The sequence below is a fragment of the Esox lucius genome, chromosome 1 (genome assembly GCF_011004845.1).
Source record: "Esox lucius isolate fEsoLuc1 chromosome 1, fEsoLuc1.pri, whole genome shotgun sequence".
Lineage (NCBI taxonomy): Eukaryota > Metazoa > Chordata > Actinopteri > Esociformes > Esocidae > Esox > Esox lucius.
In genome coordinates, this window is record NC_047569.1 from 26,556,538 (window position 1) to 26,573,964 (window position 17,427).

Sequence of the window (17,427 nt, forward strand, 5' to 3'; positions counted from 1 at the left end):
TGATCAACTGGTCCATCTAGAAGCCATTTTTAGTAGCTTGTCAAACACTTCTCCAACAGGTCCATCTACAAGGCATTTTAAGCTGATTGTCATAAATTTCCCAAAAATGGGCTTGACATACAAATCAAGGGTTGCTATAGGCTACCGCTAGCCAACTGGATCGCTTAGATGAAATGCAGCCTCCTCGAACGTACATCAAAGTTGATTTTGTAATTCCAAATTTAAATACCATGACTAGAAAGTCAACAAAAATGATTGTATTCAGCACTGTCAACACTATTATCAAACACTTTTATGTGAATGAGCACCAAAAGTTGTGACCAACTTAATAATGCGTCTGTGACTTGAGTTTGTCCATCAGTTCTATGATTTGGACAACATCTGTAAAGTATAGACAGTTATTCATGATTGATCTCTCTATGCCTCAGCTGTCCTTCATGTAGCAGCAAGTAGATCTTGTTACTACAGACATTTCAAAATAGGTTAATTTTGCAGACTTCAGAAATAAGAAAATCCTAGTAAATGAAATGCTTGGAGACCATTATAAGCCCTATAAGCATTATTTTTGACCAGGACCCTGTTAGGGGAATCTCTTTAGGGCTGTCATGTATTTAGCGCTCCTCACACCACCAGTCAACACTTGTTTAAAAGGCACATACTGTACCAAACACCGTTAGCAGCATCATCTCCACTGTACCCTACACTGTAAGCAGCATCATCTCCACTGTACCATACACAGTTAGCAGCATCATCTCCACTGTACCATACACAGTTAGCAGCATCATCTCCACTGTACCATACACAGTTAGCAGCATCATATCCACTGTACCATACACAGTTAGCAGCATCATCTCCACTGTACCATACACAGTTAGCAGCATCATCTCCACTGTACCATACACAGTTAGCAGCATCATCTCCACTGTACCATACACAGTTAGCAGCATCATCTCCACTGTACCATACACTGTTAGCAGCATCATCTCCAATGTACCATAGACAGTTAGCAGCATCATCTCCGCTGCATGCTTCAATATTCCTCTCTAAATAAAGCTTGAGAAGAATTAGATCCTGTGATAATCAAGATGTGCTTTGAGATGCAAAAGTCCAGTCTACTCCAGACTGACAGGGAGTTATTCACCAAGCACACATTGTTACTGTATCCTGCACACTGTGTACTGACTGAAATATTTTTTATTATTATTATTTAGAAAGTACCATGTAAACAACTAATACCAACATACTACTCCATTGTGAGGACAGTCATTGATCACGCTTTTTCAATACCCTGCATACATTTTTGTAGAACTGGTTCTGCTAATAATCAGATGCTGTCAAACACAAAAATGACCAAAGACACGATTCCCGTCCTCAAACTAATATGCCTTTCAAAGTATACACCCTTTCACAAACCGTACAACAACACTTTGCACTGTTCTCATCCACAAAAGGCCTCCTGTTCGGAACGCCAATATGGGTATTCAGAGACAGCCTACATGTCTGAAGCTTTAATCGCTAGGGGAAACACACGGCTTTGCATAAAGGAAGATAGGCTTATTTGAAATGTTTCCCAACGTTATGATGGATGGCGAAGCCTAACGTTACCATTATATGGGGTGAGAAGGGGTTACGAAGATAGTGAGATGACAGCAAGAGGGGGGGACCACCATGCAACTGTGGTGCGGCAGACTAGGAGTGTGTGTGTGTGGGAAGGGAGGAGTAAGGGCTGGGTGCCTCTCTGTCTGAGGCAGAGACAGCGAGAAGGGTAGCCACAATTTAAAACTCTACGTCTCTCCCACAACCTTGCTTTCTGTGTGGTTTATCGCTCCCTCTTTCTCTAGATCCCTTTCTCTGTCTGTCTCTCTGCCTGTCAATCGGTCTCTCCCTCTTTCTCTAGATCCCTTTCTCTGTCTGTCTCTCTGCCTGTCAATCGGTCTCTCCCTCTTTCTCTAGATCCCTTTCTCTGTCTGTCTCTCTGCCTGTCAATCGGTCTCTCCCTCTTTCTCTAGATCCCTTTCTCTGTCTGTCTCTCTGCCTGTCAATCGGTCTCTCCCTCTTTCTCTAGATCCCTTTCTCTGTCTGTCTCTCTGCCTGTCAATCGGTCTCTCCCTCTTTCTCTAGATCCCTTTCTCTGTCTGTCTCTCTGCCTGTCAATCGGTCTCTCCCTCTTTCTCTAGATCCCATTCTCTGTCTGTCTCTCCCTTTCAACCTCTCTGTCTGTAAATAAGTGTGTATGTATGTATCTGATAGGCTAATGGCTACTCTGATAGTAACAATGTGCAAAAAGACCAACCAGAAGAGTTCCATCCAGACTGCCATGTGAGAGTTAAGTGAAAAACTGAGCTATGATAATTACTGGGAGCCAACATCTACCAGTCAACAGCAACCTAGGCAGATCTACGTGGCAGACTTCCATAATGCTATTACAGTTGACAAGCATGTCTGGGTCATCCCACAGAAACAAACAAGCTCTTTACACTTAATGCATGTTCTCCGTTTTCACAGGTTTGCTGCTTGCAATACACACAAAATAGACAAGCACAAACACACACTTGTTGTACTATACTTGTGGGGGCCTTTTTGGGATAACAATTGATTTCCATAAAAATATAACAATAATTAACCCCAAACCCAAAAATTATAACCCTAACTGTGTCAAAATTTGCCATGGGTTACAATACTATACTTGTGAGGACCTCAGGAGCTCACATAAATGGTAGTACACTAGAAGTGAGCTGATGAGGGCTGAGATTCCTGGCACACGTTAGGGATGCATTCTTCCTAACTGTCACCATCTGGATGTGGAGACCGTTTGCTGTTCAGCGGGTGAGATGTTTAAGGCCAATGTACAGCAAATACTGTCAGACATGCTAGCCATTGAGGATGGGATTGACAAGGCTTCTTCACAGTGTACTAGCAGTCCCGTCTCTCCTTTTCACAGTCTCGCGGAGGAGGAGAATGAAGAGGAGGAACAATGATTGTGAGGACAATGACAGTGGGCCCACAAGAATCAACCCTATCTTTTCACCAAGGTCAAACATGTAAAGACGAACTCAGACACTGTGGGAAAGTTCACTCATGGTCACACCTGCAGTCTGACATCACTCTGGTCATTTACACCCAATCCCCAACAATGATACTTGTAATTGGTTAATCCAGCTCCAAGGCTGGCTGGGGCTCAGGGGGTGTGATGACCTCTCCCCAGACAGGGCTCACTATCCTGGGCCAGCAGTTGGCCCTCTCAACTGCTTCTCTGCAAAGCTCACTACCATGGAGTAGACTAATGTAGCAGGCATTCAAAGAAACCCCTAAAACTAGGTCCACCGTACATGTAGTTGCCTTGTAGAAAGGGGAAAACGTGTCATGGGATCTCGTCTGCTATGTTCAACCAATCCACTGTATGTAGAGTAGTGGAAATGCAGTGGCACTGTCCAAAAGTGGAACATCCCCTTGTTGGGGAAGGTGCTGAGCAGCGCTGGTGAAACACTTCTGAGGCACAACCTTGTAATGTGACCCCAGGGAGGGGGGGCGGAGGAACACATTACCGTGTGGGAAAAGGAACCGCAAAACAGATAACAAGGAAAGTTAACTGGAAAGGGAATAGATCCTTTCACCTCACACAGAAGACAGAAGACCCAGACAGAACAGACAGAAGACAGAACAGACAGACGACACAGCAGACCCAGAAGAAAAAGAAGACAAAGACACAGCAGACATAACAGACACAGCAGACATAACAGATACCAGCACACAGAAGACACAACAGACACAGTAGACATAACAGACACAGCAGACATAACAGACACAGTAGACAAAACAGACACAGCAGACATAACAGACACACAAGACACAGAAGACTGAGTAGACAGAGGAGGAGGAAGTTTCTATAGCTGGATCCAGCCCCTGACTGAGATTTTGTCTAGTTTGCTAGCTGGACAAAATCCACTCTGGGGACACCTCTCAGCTTTATTTCTCTCTTCACTTTCACAGCCTAAAGTACATTCACACCCTTCTACAGACATTTGGCAGTAGTGCTAAGAGATCAGCTCCCCCAGACAGACAGACAGAAAGACTGACAGACAGACACACAGATGTGTTGTCCTCCTTCCCCTCCAGATGTGAACAGGAAATCTCTCTGCTCCAGCAAACCCTTGGCATCATAACCCCTTGCCCTTAAAAGGTTACACAACACCTCAACAGATTAAAACAAACTGTATCTAACATCCTACAGCATAAATAAAATGGTAGTCACCTCAAAGAACTGTATATTTGACTTTTAACATGGAACTGGTAAAGCGACTCTGGCCATCCAAGGACCTTGTAATGAATAGGTAGTGTGTGTGGAGATGATATAACATCAAACTGCACAAAGTCTGCAAATCCAACAACACAGGATAACAGTCCTCCATCTTTATGTTCTCTCTCATCTCATACAGTACCTATGGCGCTGAGCCACTGATGAACCATTTACTGTAGCATCTAATGGTCTGGTTCACAAACATAGAACATTAAACATTTTACCACAAATGTTTCCTCTTCGTGTAGGTTTGGCCAGAGTCTGAACACGCCTGATGGATGTCTGAGCACCATAAAATGCACTCATCTGTCTCTTGAGGAGCCTGAAAACACACACACATCGTCCAGATGTACATCCGTGTTTATGTTCGTTCCAATGCCCCGCTCCTACCACTCCACTCGGCCCAGGAGTAAAGCGCTCAAGGAAGTATTATATTTGCGAACACATTAAGTAGTACATCCCAGTTTCCTGCAATTTTGCCCTCTTCCCTGTAAATATGTGTGAAACCACACAGGCGGAGAGCACAGAGCAGCACGGTAGTTACCACGGAAAATAGCCAGTGTCACGTGTGGGGGTTTGTGATTGCATGTGTGTGTGTGTGATTCTGACATAACTATATAACAGGGACAAAAACATGATGAACGAGACATTTTTCCTGTCCCCATTAAATGTTTTGCTTACATGTTTGGTTTAGGTTTCAGTTTGGCTTAGGCTTAGAATTAGGGTTAAGGTTAATGCTTTAAGGTTAACATTTAGGTGTAGGCCCTAGGGTAAGATTACATTTAGGCATACATTTAGGTTACTGAAGTTAAGGTAAGGGTTAGGTTAGGTTTAAGATTAGGCTAAGGTTTAAGATTAGTAAAAATATAGTTTTCTAAGCAACTTTGGTCTCCCCATTTAGAAAGCTAAGTAAGCATGAGTGGGTGTGTGTGTGTATGTGTGTGAGTGTCTGGGGCAAAGCCAGCCTCAAACCAGCCTGATAGACAATAGAAAGGACACCTTATTTCTATTTTTAGAATGATCGCCATTTTAGTGTAACAATACGAGAGCGCCTTAGACAATTGCCTATGATATAATATTTTCACTGATTGGCATGCAGAAACATTTGTGTTCAAGGTTATAATGTGTTGTGGTCCCAACAATTCGCACTTCTGCTTTCAGTAGACATCTTCATATGTTTTTTTCAAGTATCAGGCAGCACATGACCAAAGTGTGGCTATCTTCAGAAATGAAAAAATTATCGTAATGGCTGGAAAACTGATTAAATCATTCATGATTATAATCATCAGCCTAAACTGGTAATTTCCCTGCCCTGAGGCCCATACATTTACCTGTAGAATACAATTTGATGACAAGCGGTATCCTGGGGATGTTACCTCAAACTTTATGTCAAACATGAATCCAGTCTATTACAGCCAGATGAAAGAGTAAACTGACATGAGGACTGGGGCAAGTGTTAGTGTCCAGGGTGTTTCATTCAAGTCCTCCAGTTCATTGCACTGGACACAGTTGCTTTGGTTTGCCAGACCTCCGCTGAAGCCTTTCTTCTGTTTGTGTCAGTGCTGCAGAGTGCCTACCTCCCAGGCATCGCCCGCAATGCCCCTTTTTCTCTTCTAGTTAAAGGTAGGGCACAACTTAGGGAACAATGCTCAATTTGGGACACACACCTTGTTGGCTGGAGACTAAACCCAGCTGGGATAGGTTGGTCTTTTGTCCCAGATAAAGAAATGTGACTGAGAAATCGAAAGTTGTGGGTTTTGCAGAGGAGTTAAAAAGGCGCAGAAGCACAAGTTCAAATACTAAGGAACAGAGGCATGTCATTGAATAAAAGCATCCGCAGACAGACGAGAAACAAGGAGCTTCGGCCGAATCAAATCAGATGTGAAAAGGGCAGACAAAGAGATTCATCTGAGCCTCCTGGGCCATATGGTCGGGAAGGCTGGACCTAATGAACCTTACTGGGCCTGGCTGGCACTGGGGCACTACAGTCTGGTCCAACCATCAGCGAGGGTTTTGGTTTTGTGATCCTGATCCAAACATCATATATCGGTGGCTTTGAGAGAACGACATGGTAACAGAACAGCAATCGAGAAGCTGAGCTCTGGCGCATCTCATAATGTAAGCTCTCAGACACGGAGCTCACAACTCGTCCCCTTTGCTCACACTCTTGTTGGCACAGCTCGTGTCTTCCCTTATATCCTTTGCTAAACACAAGTCAGCGCAGCTCAAGGTCCAGTGGAATGAGTGACATTCCAAATCACCTTGAACATAAAATGCTCATAGAAAAAAATCCTTGGTGCAACAATGCTGTAGGGCGAGCTATTGTTCCCTGGAACACCAATGTGAGTGTCTATCAAAGCACACCAATCAGAGACATCTGATAAAATATACAGTACACAAGGCCAGCCAGCGCCGATGAGGGGAGGCCTGTGTTCGTTTGCTGTGACTCCAAACAACGGATGTGTGCCAACGCACCGCTCAGACAGGAAACCTTCTGGCTGCCGAGGAAACTGATAAATGCACACGTTTGACTCAGCTCAGCGCCAATCCAACAGACAAAATGCCAAAATGTTTTTCTTTTTCTCTCCCAGTAATCAGTGGTCTTCTCAGGTTGCTGGTGGGTTGACAGGGGGGCTCCGGTGATGACAGACACACCATTCTGTTGGGGGGAGGGGGGGGGAGGGGGGGGGAGTTGGGTCTAGGCTGGCCTCACACCCAACTAATGAGCTCTGAAGTGAGATCAGATATGAGTTGCAATGGAGTGACAGGGGGAGAGAGGCAGGAGGCGACTCAGACAAGGAAGGAGCGATGCGAGCGACTGAGCAAAAGAGGATGGAGACATTTTGGGACGGACACACGGATAAAGAGGGTGAAAGAGGGAGGCAGGAGGAGAGACAGACGAGGAAGCCCCCCCCGCCTGTGTCACCTCTGCTCACTGTGCCAGCGATCGGCACTCGTTGGGCCTCATTTCCTCTCACGCTGCCAGGGGACCCCTTCTCATCTTACTGCTGGAGCCACATCCAACCCCCCAAAATCACAACCCTAACCGCCCAAAAGCGCAGGGCTGATTCTTACCTCCACACTGAGACAAAGAGATAGAGACCGAGTGAGAGTGAGAGTGAAAGAGAGAATAAAAGATACACAGGTCAGAACAGAACTTTGCTGCAAGAAATGGTTACTGTCGCTATATCTTCAAAACCACTGGCCCAATAAACATTTGTATCAATGATGCGTCTTGCTATTAAGATCCAGCAAATAAAACATTTCACTGTTTGGCCACTTGGTTTTGCAATATCAAGTGATTAAAAAATTTACTTTTATAAAGTATTTGTTAAACGGTAAAAGTGCTAAACCTTTGGCACTCAATGCTGCATCTGTGGAAGAAGGACGCTTAACACAATATTTCTCAGTTCCTAAAAGTACCTAAAACCAAAAGCCTACATTCATGCGGCTGTGGTTTGGCTCATAAATGCATAAAATCACTCATGGACATTTGGTTCACATAAAAACTTTAAAGAATCAAGATGCAAAATATTCATATCGACTTAACTGTGCTGCTATAACAAGCACATATTCTTCTTTGGCACACATGTTGAGGGAAATGAGTGTCACTCACCCACACCGTATCTCAGATATCACGACCACCACAGCCACGATTTTGACCAAACTTGGGTGATTCATGCATTTTCTTACAGAAATACCGCATTTATAAAATTACACTAATTGGCCCAACGGGACGGTGGATGATTTGCAGAGGACAGAATGTTTACAGTTTACTTGTTTTCCCAAAGATGATATAGACTAAATGAATCAAAAAATCACAGTAATGAATAAACACAAAAAGCCCATTACATAAAGCACTTCTCTTTGAATCCTTTTTAATACATGACAGCTGAATGCAATCAGATGATTTGAGTGAGACAGAGAAGGCTTGGTCTATGTACCAAGTGGTACCTTACTATTCAGATCCCATGTGCGCATTCCAAATGGAATCCTATCCGCTATTCAATGTACTTCATTTGCAAAGAGCCCTGGGCCTTGGTCATAATTAGTGCACTAAATGTAGTGCAATTTAGGAAACAAACCATTTAAAGTAAAAGGCATGATGCTTATAAGAGAAAATCGAGTTCAGTCTAGATTGCAGCTCTTGGTTTTCTAACATGTTATTCCTTGTGTCATTCTTTATTTCCCTTCAATGAGACAACCTTATTTCCCCCTATAGATCTGACCTATTATATTACCAGATTGATGACTGCTAATAGGTTTAAGGCATGTCACTCTATTGAGGTGGAAAACTATTATTTTCATTCATGCTTTTTTTTCACAACACCTAATTATAACTATAAAAGTATTCCTCTACAGCAGCGATTGACGCAGAGAGCAAGTGACAACCTCGTTTAGGCAGAAAGAAAGAGAGGAGGAAAGAGAGGGAGCAGAGGAGGGAGAGAAGTGGTGCCAAAGTGTGTTAAGACTAATCATGAACTGCTGTTAGAGAGATGTGGAGGGAAGGGAAAGCTATACTTTACCCATGGTAAAATGCTGGACTGATGATCACAATACCCCTATTGTAATATCTGCGGGACAGTATCGGGTGTGTGGAAAAAGTGGCAGCAGAAATGTCTTGTGTGGGGATGAAAAGGCAGTCAGTTGGTAACCAGCCGTCTGGCCTACATGGGCATGCCAAGCACACTTCCACAGGCGCCAAGAAGACAGGCCAAGGAGGTATCAAAACCACACACAGACACACACACACATTATGGACGTCACCCTGCTCCGAGCAGAGGATTGAAAACCTGGGTGTTTATACATGGCTCTGTGTGTAATAGTCCCTAGTTGTTTTTTTCATTGTCCTTTCTCCTCTCTACGACGCTGGATTGAGGCTGGGTTAGCCCCAAGCTATTGCTGACACACACAGACACACACATATACTGTACATCAAGGATATTCAACTCCGGCCCTTGGGGGCAGAAACACTTTTTGTTTTGATTCTCTCCTGCATCTGGGACTTATTCAGACCTGGAACACCAGGTGAGCGGAATTAAGTAGCAGGTAGAAACAAAAAAATTAGAAGGCTTTTGGTTGTCCAGGATCGGAGTTGAACAGCCCTGCTGTACATAGACATACCAGCGAGAGGCTGGCTTTCAAGAAGTCTTTTGAAGAGCCTGAAGGCAGCTGATGGTGCAGTTCCTACTCAGATGGGCAGAGCAATACACATCCAAATCAGAGCCATGTGATGCCTGCAGATAGTTGTGGTTTATCTTGGCAAGGTTTGTTTTGTGTTGGAGATGTTGGAGGATGGGTTAGGTGTAGAGTAATGAGCTAGGTGGTGACAAATATTATAATGTCCAGATTTAAAATGACAGGTTTTTGGTACATTTAACAGCTGCATTATGGAGTAAGAAAATGAAATGTGCTTTCTGGTCTAATCTGTATATAAGCACCCATTGCATGCAATGCTTATGACTAGACAAAACAAAAACAAAATATCTGCTCATAGACAAGGAATTTTTATAGGTAGCCTATTATTTATTAAATAATAAAATAATAATTCAGTATCACACTTGTGGTTGAAAGCAAAAAAAACATGTTGCAACACTATCACTCTGAGAACTATCATCTTAGAATAATAGTCTGTAACACCCTAGAGGCCTCTGTAATGAATGAGTCAATAACACAGGCACAAATCAGACCGGTGTCTCTGAAAACAATATACAGTTTTGATTGCCTAACTATAAAATGTCAGTCAACCAAAACTAACCAAACAACCAAAATATGTAAAAATTAACTAGATCAGGGGAGCAGTCTGATTTCAGTCTGATCAGTTAGATAATTTGATAATTAGATTAGAGTAAAAGTACTTCAACAGCATTGTAGCACTTTTTATGGAGTCCAACACTTCCCTGCCTCCATCTCCCCTTTCCCGCTACAATTCTCACTCCTTCCCCACACCATTTCCTCTTCCTGGGACAGTCTCTGGGACCAAGATTCAAGCCTACAGAGCTCTTGGTCAGCCCATCAAAAAATCATCCAAATCCTGGACAGGGAAACTGCGTTCTTATCCCCCAGTCGCAGCCATTACCCATCCGATCCCTGTCCAGTAACACTTCATTTTGAGAGTCACAGAACTGTCTGTACACACCTGCTATACAGGTTCACAACTGACTATCAGTAAACTTTTAACTAACTGTCTACTAACCCTAACCATAAACCTTTATCTTAATCCTAACCCTAACCTAAATTCTTACTCTAAACCTTCTTCTAAACCTCACCCTAAACTTACCAAGCAGTTGCTTATCAACAGATAGTTTGTTCAATGTTTGTTAGTATTAGTACTTACCTTATTATTCTACAGAAGGCCTGCAGATGGACTGTGGGGCTCTCAATGAAGTGTAACCCCCTTTCCTTCACCCCATCTCATCTACACATACTCTATGTGAATTTAATTAAACTTGAACTCTTATAGAAATAGTTGCCTCTCTGCTCCCCCAGAAATCCTGTGTGTTACCGTGTATGATTACTATACTATACTATGACTGCTATAGCAGCAGCTTTGAAGTCTCAAAGAAGCAGACACCGATAAAAAGTAGAAAGCAAAAACAACCCTGATGGTATTATGCTAATAACAGTCACAAAATTGATCAGAGAAACAATACCTCTGAACGAGGCATGATTATGGTTCTGGACTTGTAGGGGAATCTGAAGGACTTGCTGCAAATTTGTTCGACCTGCGGTTTGCCAATGTTTTTTTTAACCCTCACACTCAAGTAGTCGACTATATTGTCTGGTTGTTGAAGTAATATCTACACTGTCCCTCTGCAGTGGAATTAGATGAATGAAAATACATCTCTTAGTCTTCAAGCGGTCAGGCAGCTGTGTTGATGGGTTATCTTGGAGAACTTGTTATCTTGGAGAACTTGCAGAGTTGAACGAGAGGATAGCCAGAGGAGAAATTATCCTCCAGCTCTGTATACACTAGGTAACTCTTAAACCTAAACCCATCACTTCACTTCTCCAATCCAAACACCCATGTAATCCTTCAAAGTCCAATCTAAACAGCTCAAACATTAAAATGACACATAATGCTAGAAAATACAGCAGTCTAATCCACCAAAGCTCTTTTATAATGTACCTGTGCAATATTTCTCCTTTATAACATGTTCTCTTCATATAAGTTCAAAATTAGTTCAGGTATTCAGACACAACCACAACCATCACGTATATTTCTTGATTTGGCTTTTTGTCTTTCCCAGTTCATACACAAGACGATTTGCAGCTAGCCACAAACAAGTTGCGATATCAGATTTTACACAAGAAATGTCAAGATTTGTAGTGGTCGGAAATTAATCGGAGACTTCCAAAAACAAAATGCACCTGTCAACAAAAAAACATTAGACCTACCTGCAAGATGCAAGTCCCAGCAGGTGTGTTCTCCTTGATAGACACGTTGTAGAAGTTGCTCCCGAACACAGGTTCATTGTCATTAATATCCTGCAGTACCACATGGACCAGAGCTGTGGAGGACAGGGGAGGTCTCCCTCCATCTGTAGCCACCACCGTAACACTCGCCCTGGGGTGCAATTCGTAATCCAGTTGGGAGAGCGTGGTGATGATCCCTGTTACTGGGTCTATTGTGAACCACTGGGCCTGATTTTCCTCTTTCCCGGCCTGGCCATCAAAGAGGAGGCTGTATGTGATGTCTCCGTTAGGCCCCTGGTCTTTGTCTCTGGCTGTGACCTGCAACACAAAGCTCCCTGGGAACACCACTTCGGGTATGACTTGTTTGTATTCCAGCTGGTCGAACAGGGGAGGATTGTCATTCTCGTCAATGACTTGTATCGTGAAGGAGGATTCTGCCCTTAGAGGAGGGGTGCCTGCATCTGTAGCCATCACTCTTAGTTCGTATGTGTCTCTTTCTTCTCTGTCTAGGATCTTGTCCACACAAATCAGGTAGATGATGTTATCCTTGGTGGTTAACGCGAACTTGCCGTCTCCTCCTTCTAAGGAGACATTAACATTGGCATACTCTCCATAATCCGGGTCAGTTACTGAGATGCGGGCGACATACTGGCCAGGCTGGGCGCCCTCGGAGATCCGTGGGGAGCCATCTTCGCTAAGGAAGATGATAGTCATGGTGGGCTGGTTGTCATTGTAATCGCGGACATGAATTGTGACAAAGGCATTGGTTACCTCAGGCTGAGTGGCATTATCCCTTGCCTGTACCACAAGCTCGTGGACCCTCCGCATCTCAAAATCCAGCGGCTTGTTGAGAGTAATAATGCCTGTATGAGAGTCAATGATGAAGTAGCTTTCAGGGTCGCTCTGCCTGCGGTTGATCTCGTACAGAACCAGTCCATTGTCTCCCTGGTCGGTGTCGGATGCAAAGACCTGGAGGATGTTGCTACCCTGCTGTAGATTCTCTGAGATGATGGCGTGGTAGCGACTCTGGTTGAAGACTGGAGCGTTGTCATTTATGTCCTGAATAGTCACATCTACCACCATTTGACCGGTCTTCTTCGGTGAACCTCCATCAAATGCCTCAAGGGTCAATGTATAGGAAGATCTGGTCTCAGTGTCTAGAACAGCGTTGACCACCAAGTCCAGATACAGGACTTGGTTGGATCCTCTCCGGGTCTCCAATAGGAAAGCCTGGCCGAGGTTCCCGTCTTTGATGAGGTATCCCTGGGTAGTCAGCTGGCCCTTGTCCTCGTCCACAGCAGGCTCAAGGGGGAACCTAGTTCCCACCGCAGTCATCTCCGGTATCTTGAATGCAGCCCTGCTCCGGGAGAAGGTGGGAGCATGGTCATTGATGTCGTTTACTATGATGGTCACTTCAACTGTCACACCTGTCATTGTAACTGCAATGAAGTTGTAGCGGTCCCTCAGCTCACAGTCCAGCACCTTGGCTGTCTTGATGATGCCCGTGCTCTCATCTATATCCAGGTCACTCCCAACCCCTGTGCCCTCATGGTCTGATATGAAATAGAGACTTGCAGTGACGCCTGGAGGTAACCCAGCACTAATGTCCCCTACGATGGTCCCAGCAGGCTGTTCCTCATCTAGCTGGAGCTCTAGGGTCCCCAGGACGGTTGAGGAATGGACAGTGATCAGTTCCAGGAGGATGTACGTCAGCAAAAGGACCCCTCGACTCCACTGACCCTCACCGTTCAGCGGACTCGACACAGATCGCCCCAAACCCTTGGCCTTGGTGTTCATTCTGATGGGTTCCTTCTAAACCTGACAAGGACACAGACACATATAGGAACATGTTAGAAAGTTTCATGTACTAATCATCCTTCATAACAAGGTGCCTCCAAATCACAAAAATCAATGGCAGCCGTGAACCAAAGCTAGGTTTCCCACAAAAAAAAAAGACATACATTTTGTAACAAACTGAAGTCCTGTTCACGAGTGAGGGAAGGAAGGAACGGGAGATTGACAGACAGATCGGTGCAGCTTCTGCAGTAATGCGGTTGATGTATCGGTCTGTCGTGGTGAAGAAAGAGCTGAGCCGCAAGGCGAAGCTCTCGATTTACCGGTCAATCTACGTTCCTACTCTCACCTATGGTCATGAGCTTTGGGTCATGACCGAAAGGACAAGATCCCGGATACAGGCGGCCGAAATGAGCTTTCTCCGCAGGGTGGCTGGGCGATCCCTTAGAGATAGGGTGAGAAGCTCGGTCACCCGGGAGGAGCTCAGAGTAGAGCCGCTGCTCCTCCACATCGAGAGGGGTCAGCTGAGGTGGCTTGGGCATCTTTTTCGGATGCCTCCGGAACGCCTTCCTGGGAAGGTGTTCCGGTCCCGTCCCACCGGGAGGAGACCCCGGGGAAGACCTAGGACACGCTGGAGGGACTATGTCTCCCGGCTGGCCTGGGAACACCTCGGTGTCCCCCCGGAAGAGCTGGAGGAAGTGTCTGGGGAGAGGGAAGTCTGGGCATCCCTGCTTAGACTGCTGCCCCCGCGACCCGGCCCCGGATAAGCGGAAGAAGATGGTATGGTATGGCTGTTACAATTAAGGCCGGAATATGTGTTTCAAAATAAGTAAGCCTATCTGCTATTTTCTGGGAATTTTTTTAACACTAAGAGCGCCAAATGCATACATGAATTGTTGTTTGAGTTTGTAATTAAAATAAAACTGCCATTTTGAAAGCTACACCCTTCTCCTTACATGGCTTTTCCTAAATAGGCGTATATTATATAATATAATTATATAAATAAATATATATAATATAATATTTCTAAACTCACAAAAGGAAAACTATTTAGAGACAATTTACCAGTTTTTTTTTACCGTGTTTTCGGACTTAAATCGCCAATAGCTCATGGCACTTACTGTAGCGTTGGTACCCAAATGGTATCCAGGCCCTATTCACCCCTCACTGAATGCATGACGTCTATGGATGAATGCGCAATACTCCCCGATGAATGATAAGAGCCTAGGTTGAATCTGATTATTGGCTACTTATAACACGTTACCGTTTTTCAATAGGAGATTCAGCTTATTGTGTAGGCTAAATCATCAATTGTAAATCTAAAATGTAAATTTACAAACGTGCTATGCTAAATAATTATTCACGAAATGTAAAACCAAGGATATTGTTTACTAGTCACCAATTATCAATTCAACAAACATATTACTGTTACTGTTTTTATTCGCACACACATCCTGTCGTCTCTCTTTGAATTTTCTCTGCTTATTTTACTGAAGATTAATAGTCTACAAATGTATTAGGCAAAATAATTATTCACAAAATGAAAAACCAACAATATTCTTTACCGCTAGAGCAATGCATTGGCATTAAAATCAACTCAATTGCCCCACTACAACCCGCGGGAGAGACCTGCAAAGACACATGGTTCGCAGTCAATTCATTTTGGAAGTCGTCTTTTTCTAATAACTCCTCTCGGTTTTTCAATAACTTATTCATGTCACCTATAGAAAAATATTATGCAAGTAATCAAGCAACCGTGCTTTAGGCCTATGCAGCTAGAGTCAACTGGCAAAAAGCGCCCATCCAACCTGCCCCTCCACAACAGTCTACTGGTGGGTAATAGGTGACCTGCTGCCAAATTCCAAATTCTTATTAAGTTGTGTAGGGAATAAGGTGCCATTTGGGACCCAAGCCAGTTTGTCCTGGTAATATCATGGTAAGGCAATGTAATCAGAAAACATTCCTGGCACTTCTTATAACCTGATCCAGCAACAAAAGCATTGGAATGATTTTTATTGGCATAACAAAGAGAGGGCAGGCTTTTTCATCCATTGGGTTAGCTGCGGAAAACTGAAGGAAAAAGCCTTATGGTCACTTTTTCCATACGCTGTCCAGGCTATGGGCCCAACCACAGTGGATACAATAGGTCCTTAACAACACGTCATTTTCATCTCCAATTCCACTCACTTAATTCATCAACACCTTGTTCCTGGGTCATAACAGAGAACCCGCCATTTACTACGAAACGGTCCACACCACTGACCAGGCAACCTGGGTTCAAACACTATTTAGCGCTCTCTCTAGCCTGCGTTGAGTGGCATATGGGCATCGTTTGCAGTTCTGGGACTATTATATTGGTATATTAAGCAAGCCAAGCTCAGTCATGTAAAGAACATTTATTTGAAATGATTTCATGTAGTATGTGAAGTCTGCCATAGGGTACTGTACAACCACAGAGGGAGACGCTTTATGGTTTGCACATTCATTGCTAATTAAGCATTAAGACCAGAGGAGAGGTTGTGGTACGACACACTCCTGAGGTGCCCAACTGTTAATATGATCCAGTTACCCACACAATTAGGGAAAAAAAATGGCATAGCCTTGGTATACGGTTTCAAACACCACATGTCTTAGCCAATCAGCTTACTGCATTCAAACCATCCAGTTTATAATGTCTGATAGACAGTTTTTAGCCAGTAAGCACCCACGACCCAAACAAACCACTGTACAATCGGTGATATGGACCGGGTCAACTGCTGTCCAGTTCTCTGGTCGGAAAAACACAAGCCCGTGGAGCCACTGTGACTATATAAATCCAGTACCAGACTGTGTGTGTATGGAAACAGATCAAGAGGAGGCTATGGGACTTGACAGAATATTGAGTGGTCCCTGAGCCCATATTTCTATAGGGGTGTTACCTTGAGGAATGTCCTCCTCCAGCTCAATGTGTGGGGAGTAAACCAGACCTGCCTCCCAAATGGCGCCCTATATCTCCAGTAGTACGCTATTGGACCCAGGCAAATATACTGCACTAAATAGGGAATAGGATGTAATTTAGGATGCAGTCCAGTAACCAAAAAAGTAAATCTGTGTTATAAAGTCAGTGCAGAAAAACACATTATTTTATCGACTTGTTTTGAGAGGGGTAAAACTCCCTCATCCTAAAAGAGAATGGAAGCAAAGTGGAGACAGGTGCTGTTTTGAAAGCATAAAATATCAGCCCCTGTGATATATTGATATAAGACCTTAAAATGGTTCATGAAACTTCTGAAATGTCGGTCAGCTGCCTTTCATAAATTACGCCTTTGACAAATCAGGTAATTATGTCAGAAAGGAAGTGTATGCCTGCTAGACGAGCAGTGGTCTACAAGGCGTTATTTCATATAGGCGCTAACTGACCCCCATAGTTTAGGGTTATACACTGGGAAGTCGCATGTGTGATGCAAGTTGGCTAGCATTGATGGGGGATGGAGAGGCATTGTTCCACATCTCATTGTTCTGAGATGATGAGGTGAATGAGTGTTCCTTCGTCTCTTGGTTGGACAAGAAGTGTGGAACTGAGCTGAATGGCTTGCCGAAGACTCTCCCAAATGCTTGCTGTAAACTTCCCCAAAAACATTTGGATGGAAAAAAGGAGGTGAAAATGGGGACGAAAAAGTATATGGTCTTCTGGGCTGTAACTCATCTATATTTCATTAGGCACAAGTGATTCTGTGTCTATACATTTTGTGGTCATTCAGAGCACATTTCCAATATTGACTTTAGCGCCTGTGATATGTCTAACCTTTTTTACAAGACTCAGCAGCTAACTCAATAGTTGTTCTGTATGGAATAAAAGGAAGATTACTTTAAATCAATACTGTTACGTAAAGCCTATGGAAGGTAGAAGGGTAATGAAATAAACTGTTCAGGAGGACATC

General features: G+C 43.9%; 1 protein-coding gene across 1 annotated transcript in view; it reads right to left on the reverse strand.

Annotated features, from left to right (window-relative positions):
* dchs1a (dachsous cadherin-related 1a) overlaps positions 1-17,427 on the reverse strand; it is a 126,924-nt gene that overhangs the window by 97,758 nt on the left and 11,739 nt on the right. The window contains exon 2 of the mRNA XM_010870521.4: positions 11,696-13,531. Within this exon, the coding sequence (XP_010868823.3) occupies positions 11,696-13,510 (1,815 nt within the window). The 5' untranslated portion in view covers positions 13,511-13,531. The remainder of the gene's footprint in view (positions 1-11,695; positions 13,532-17,427) is intronic.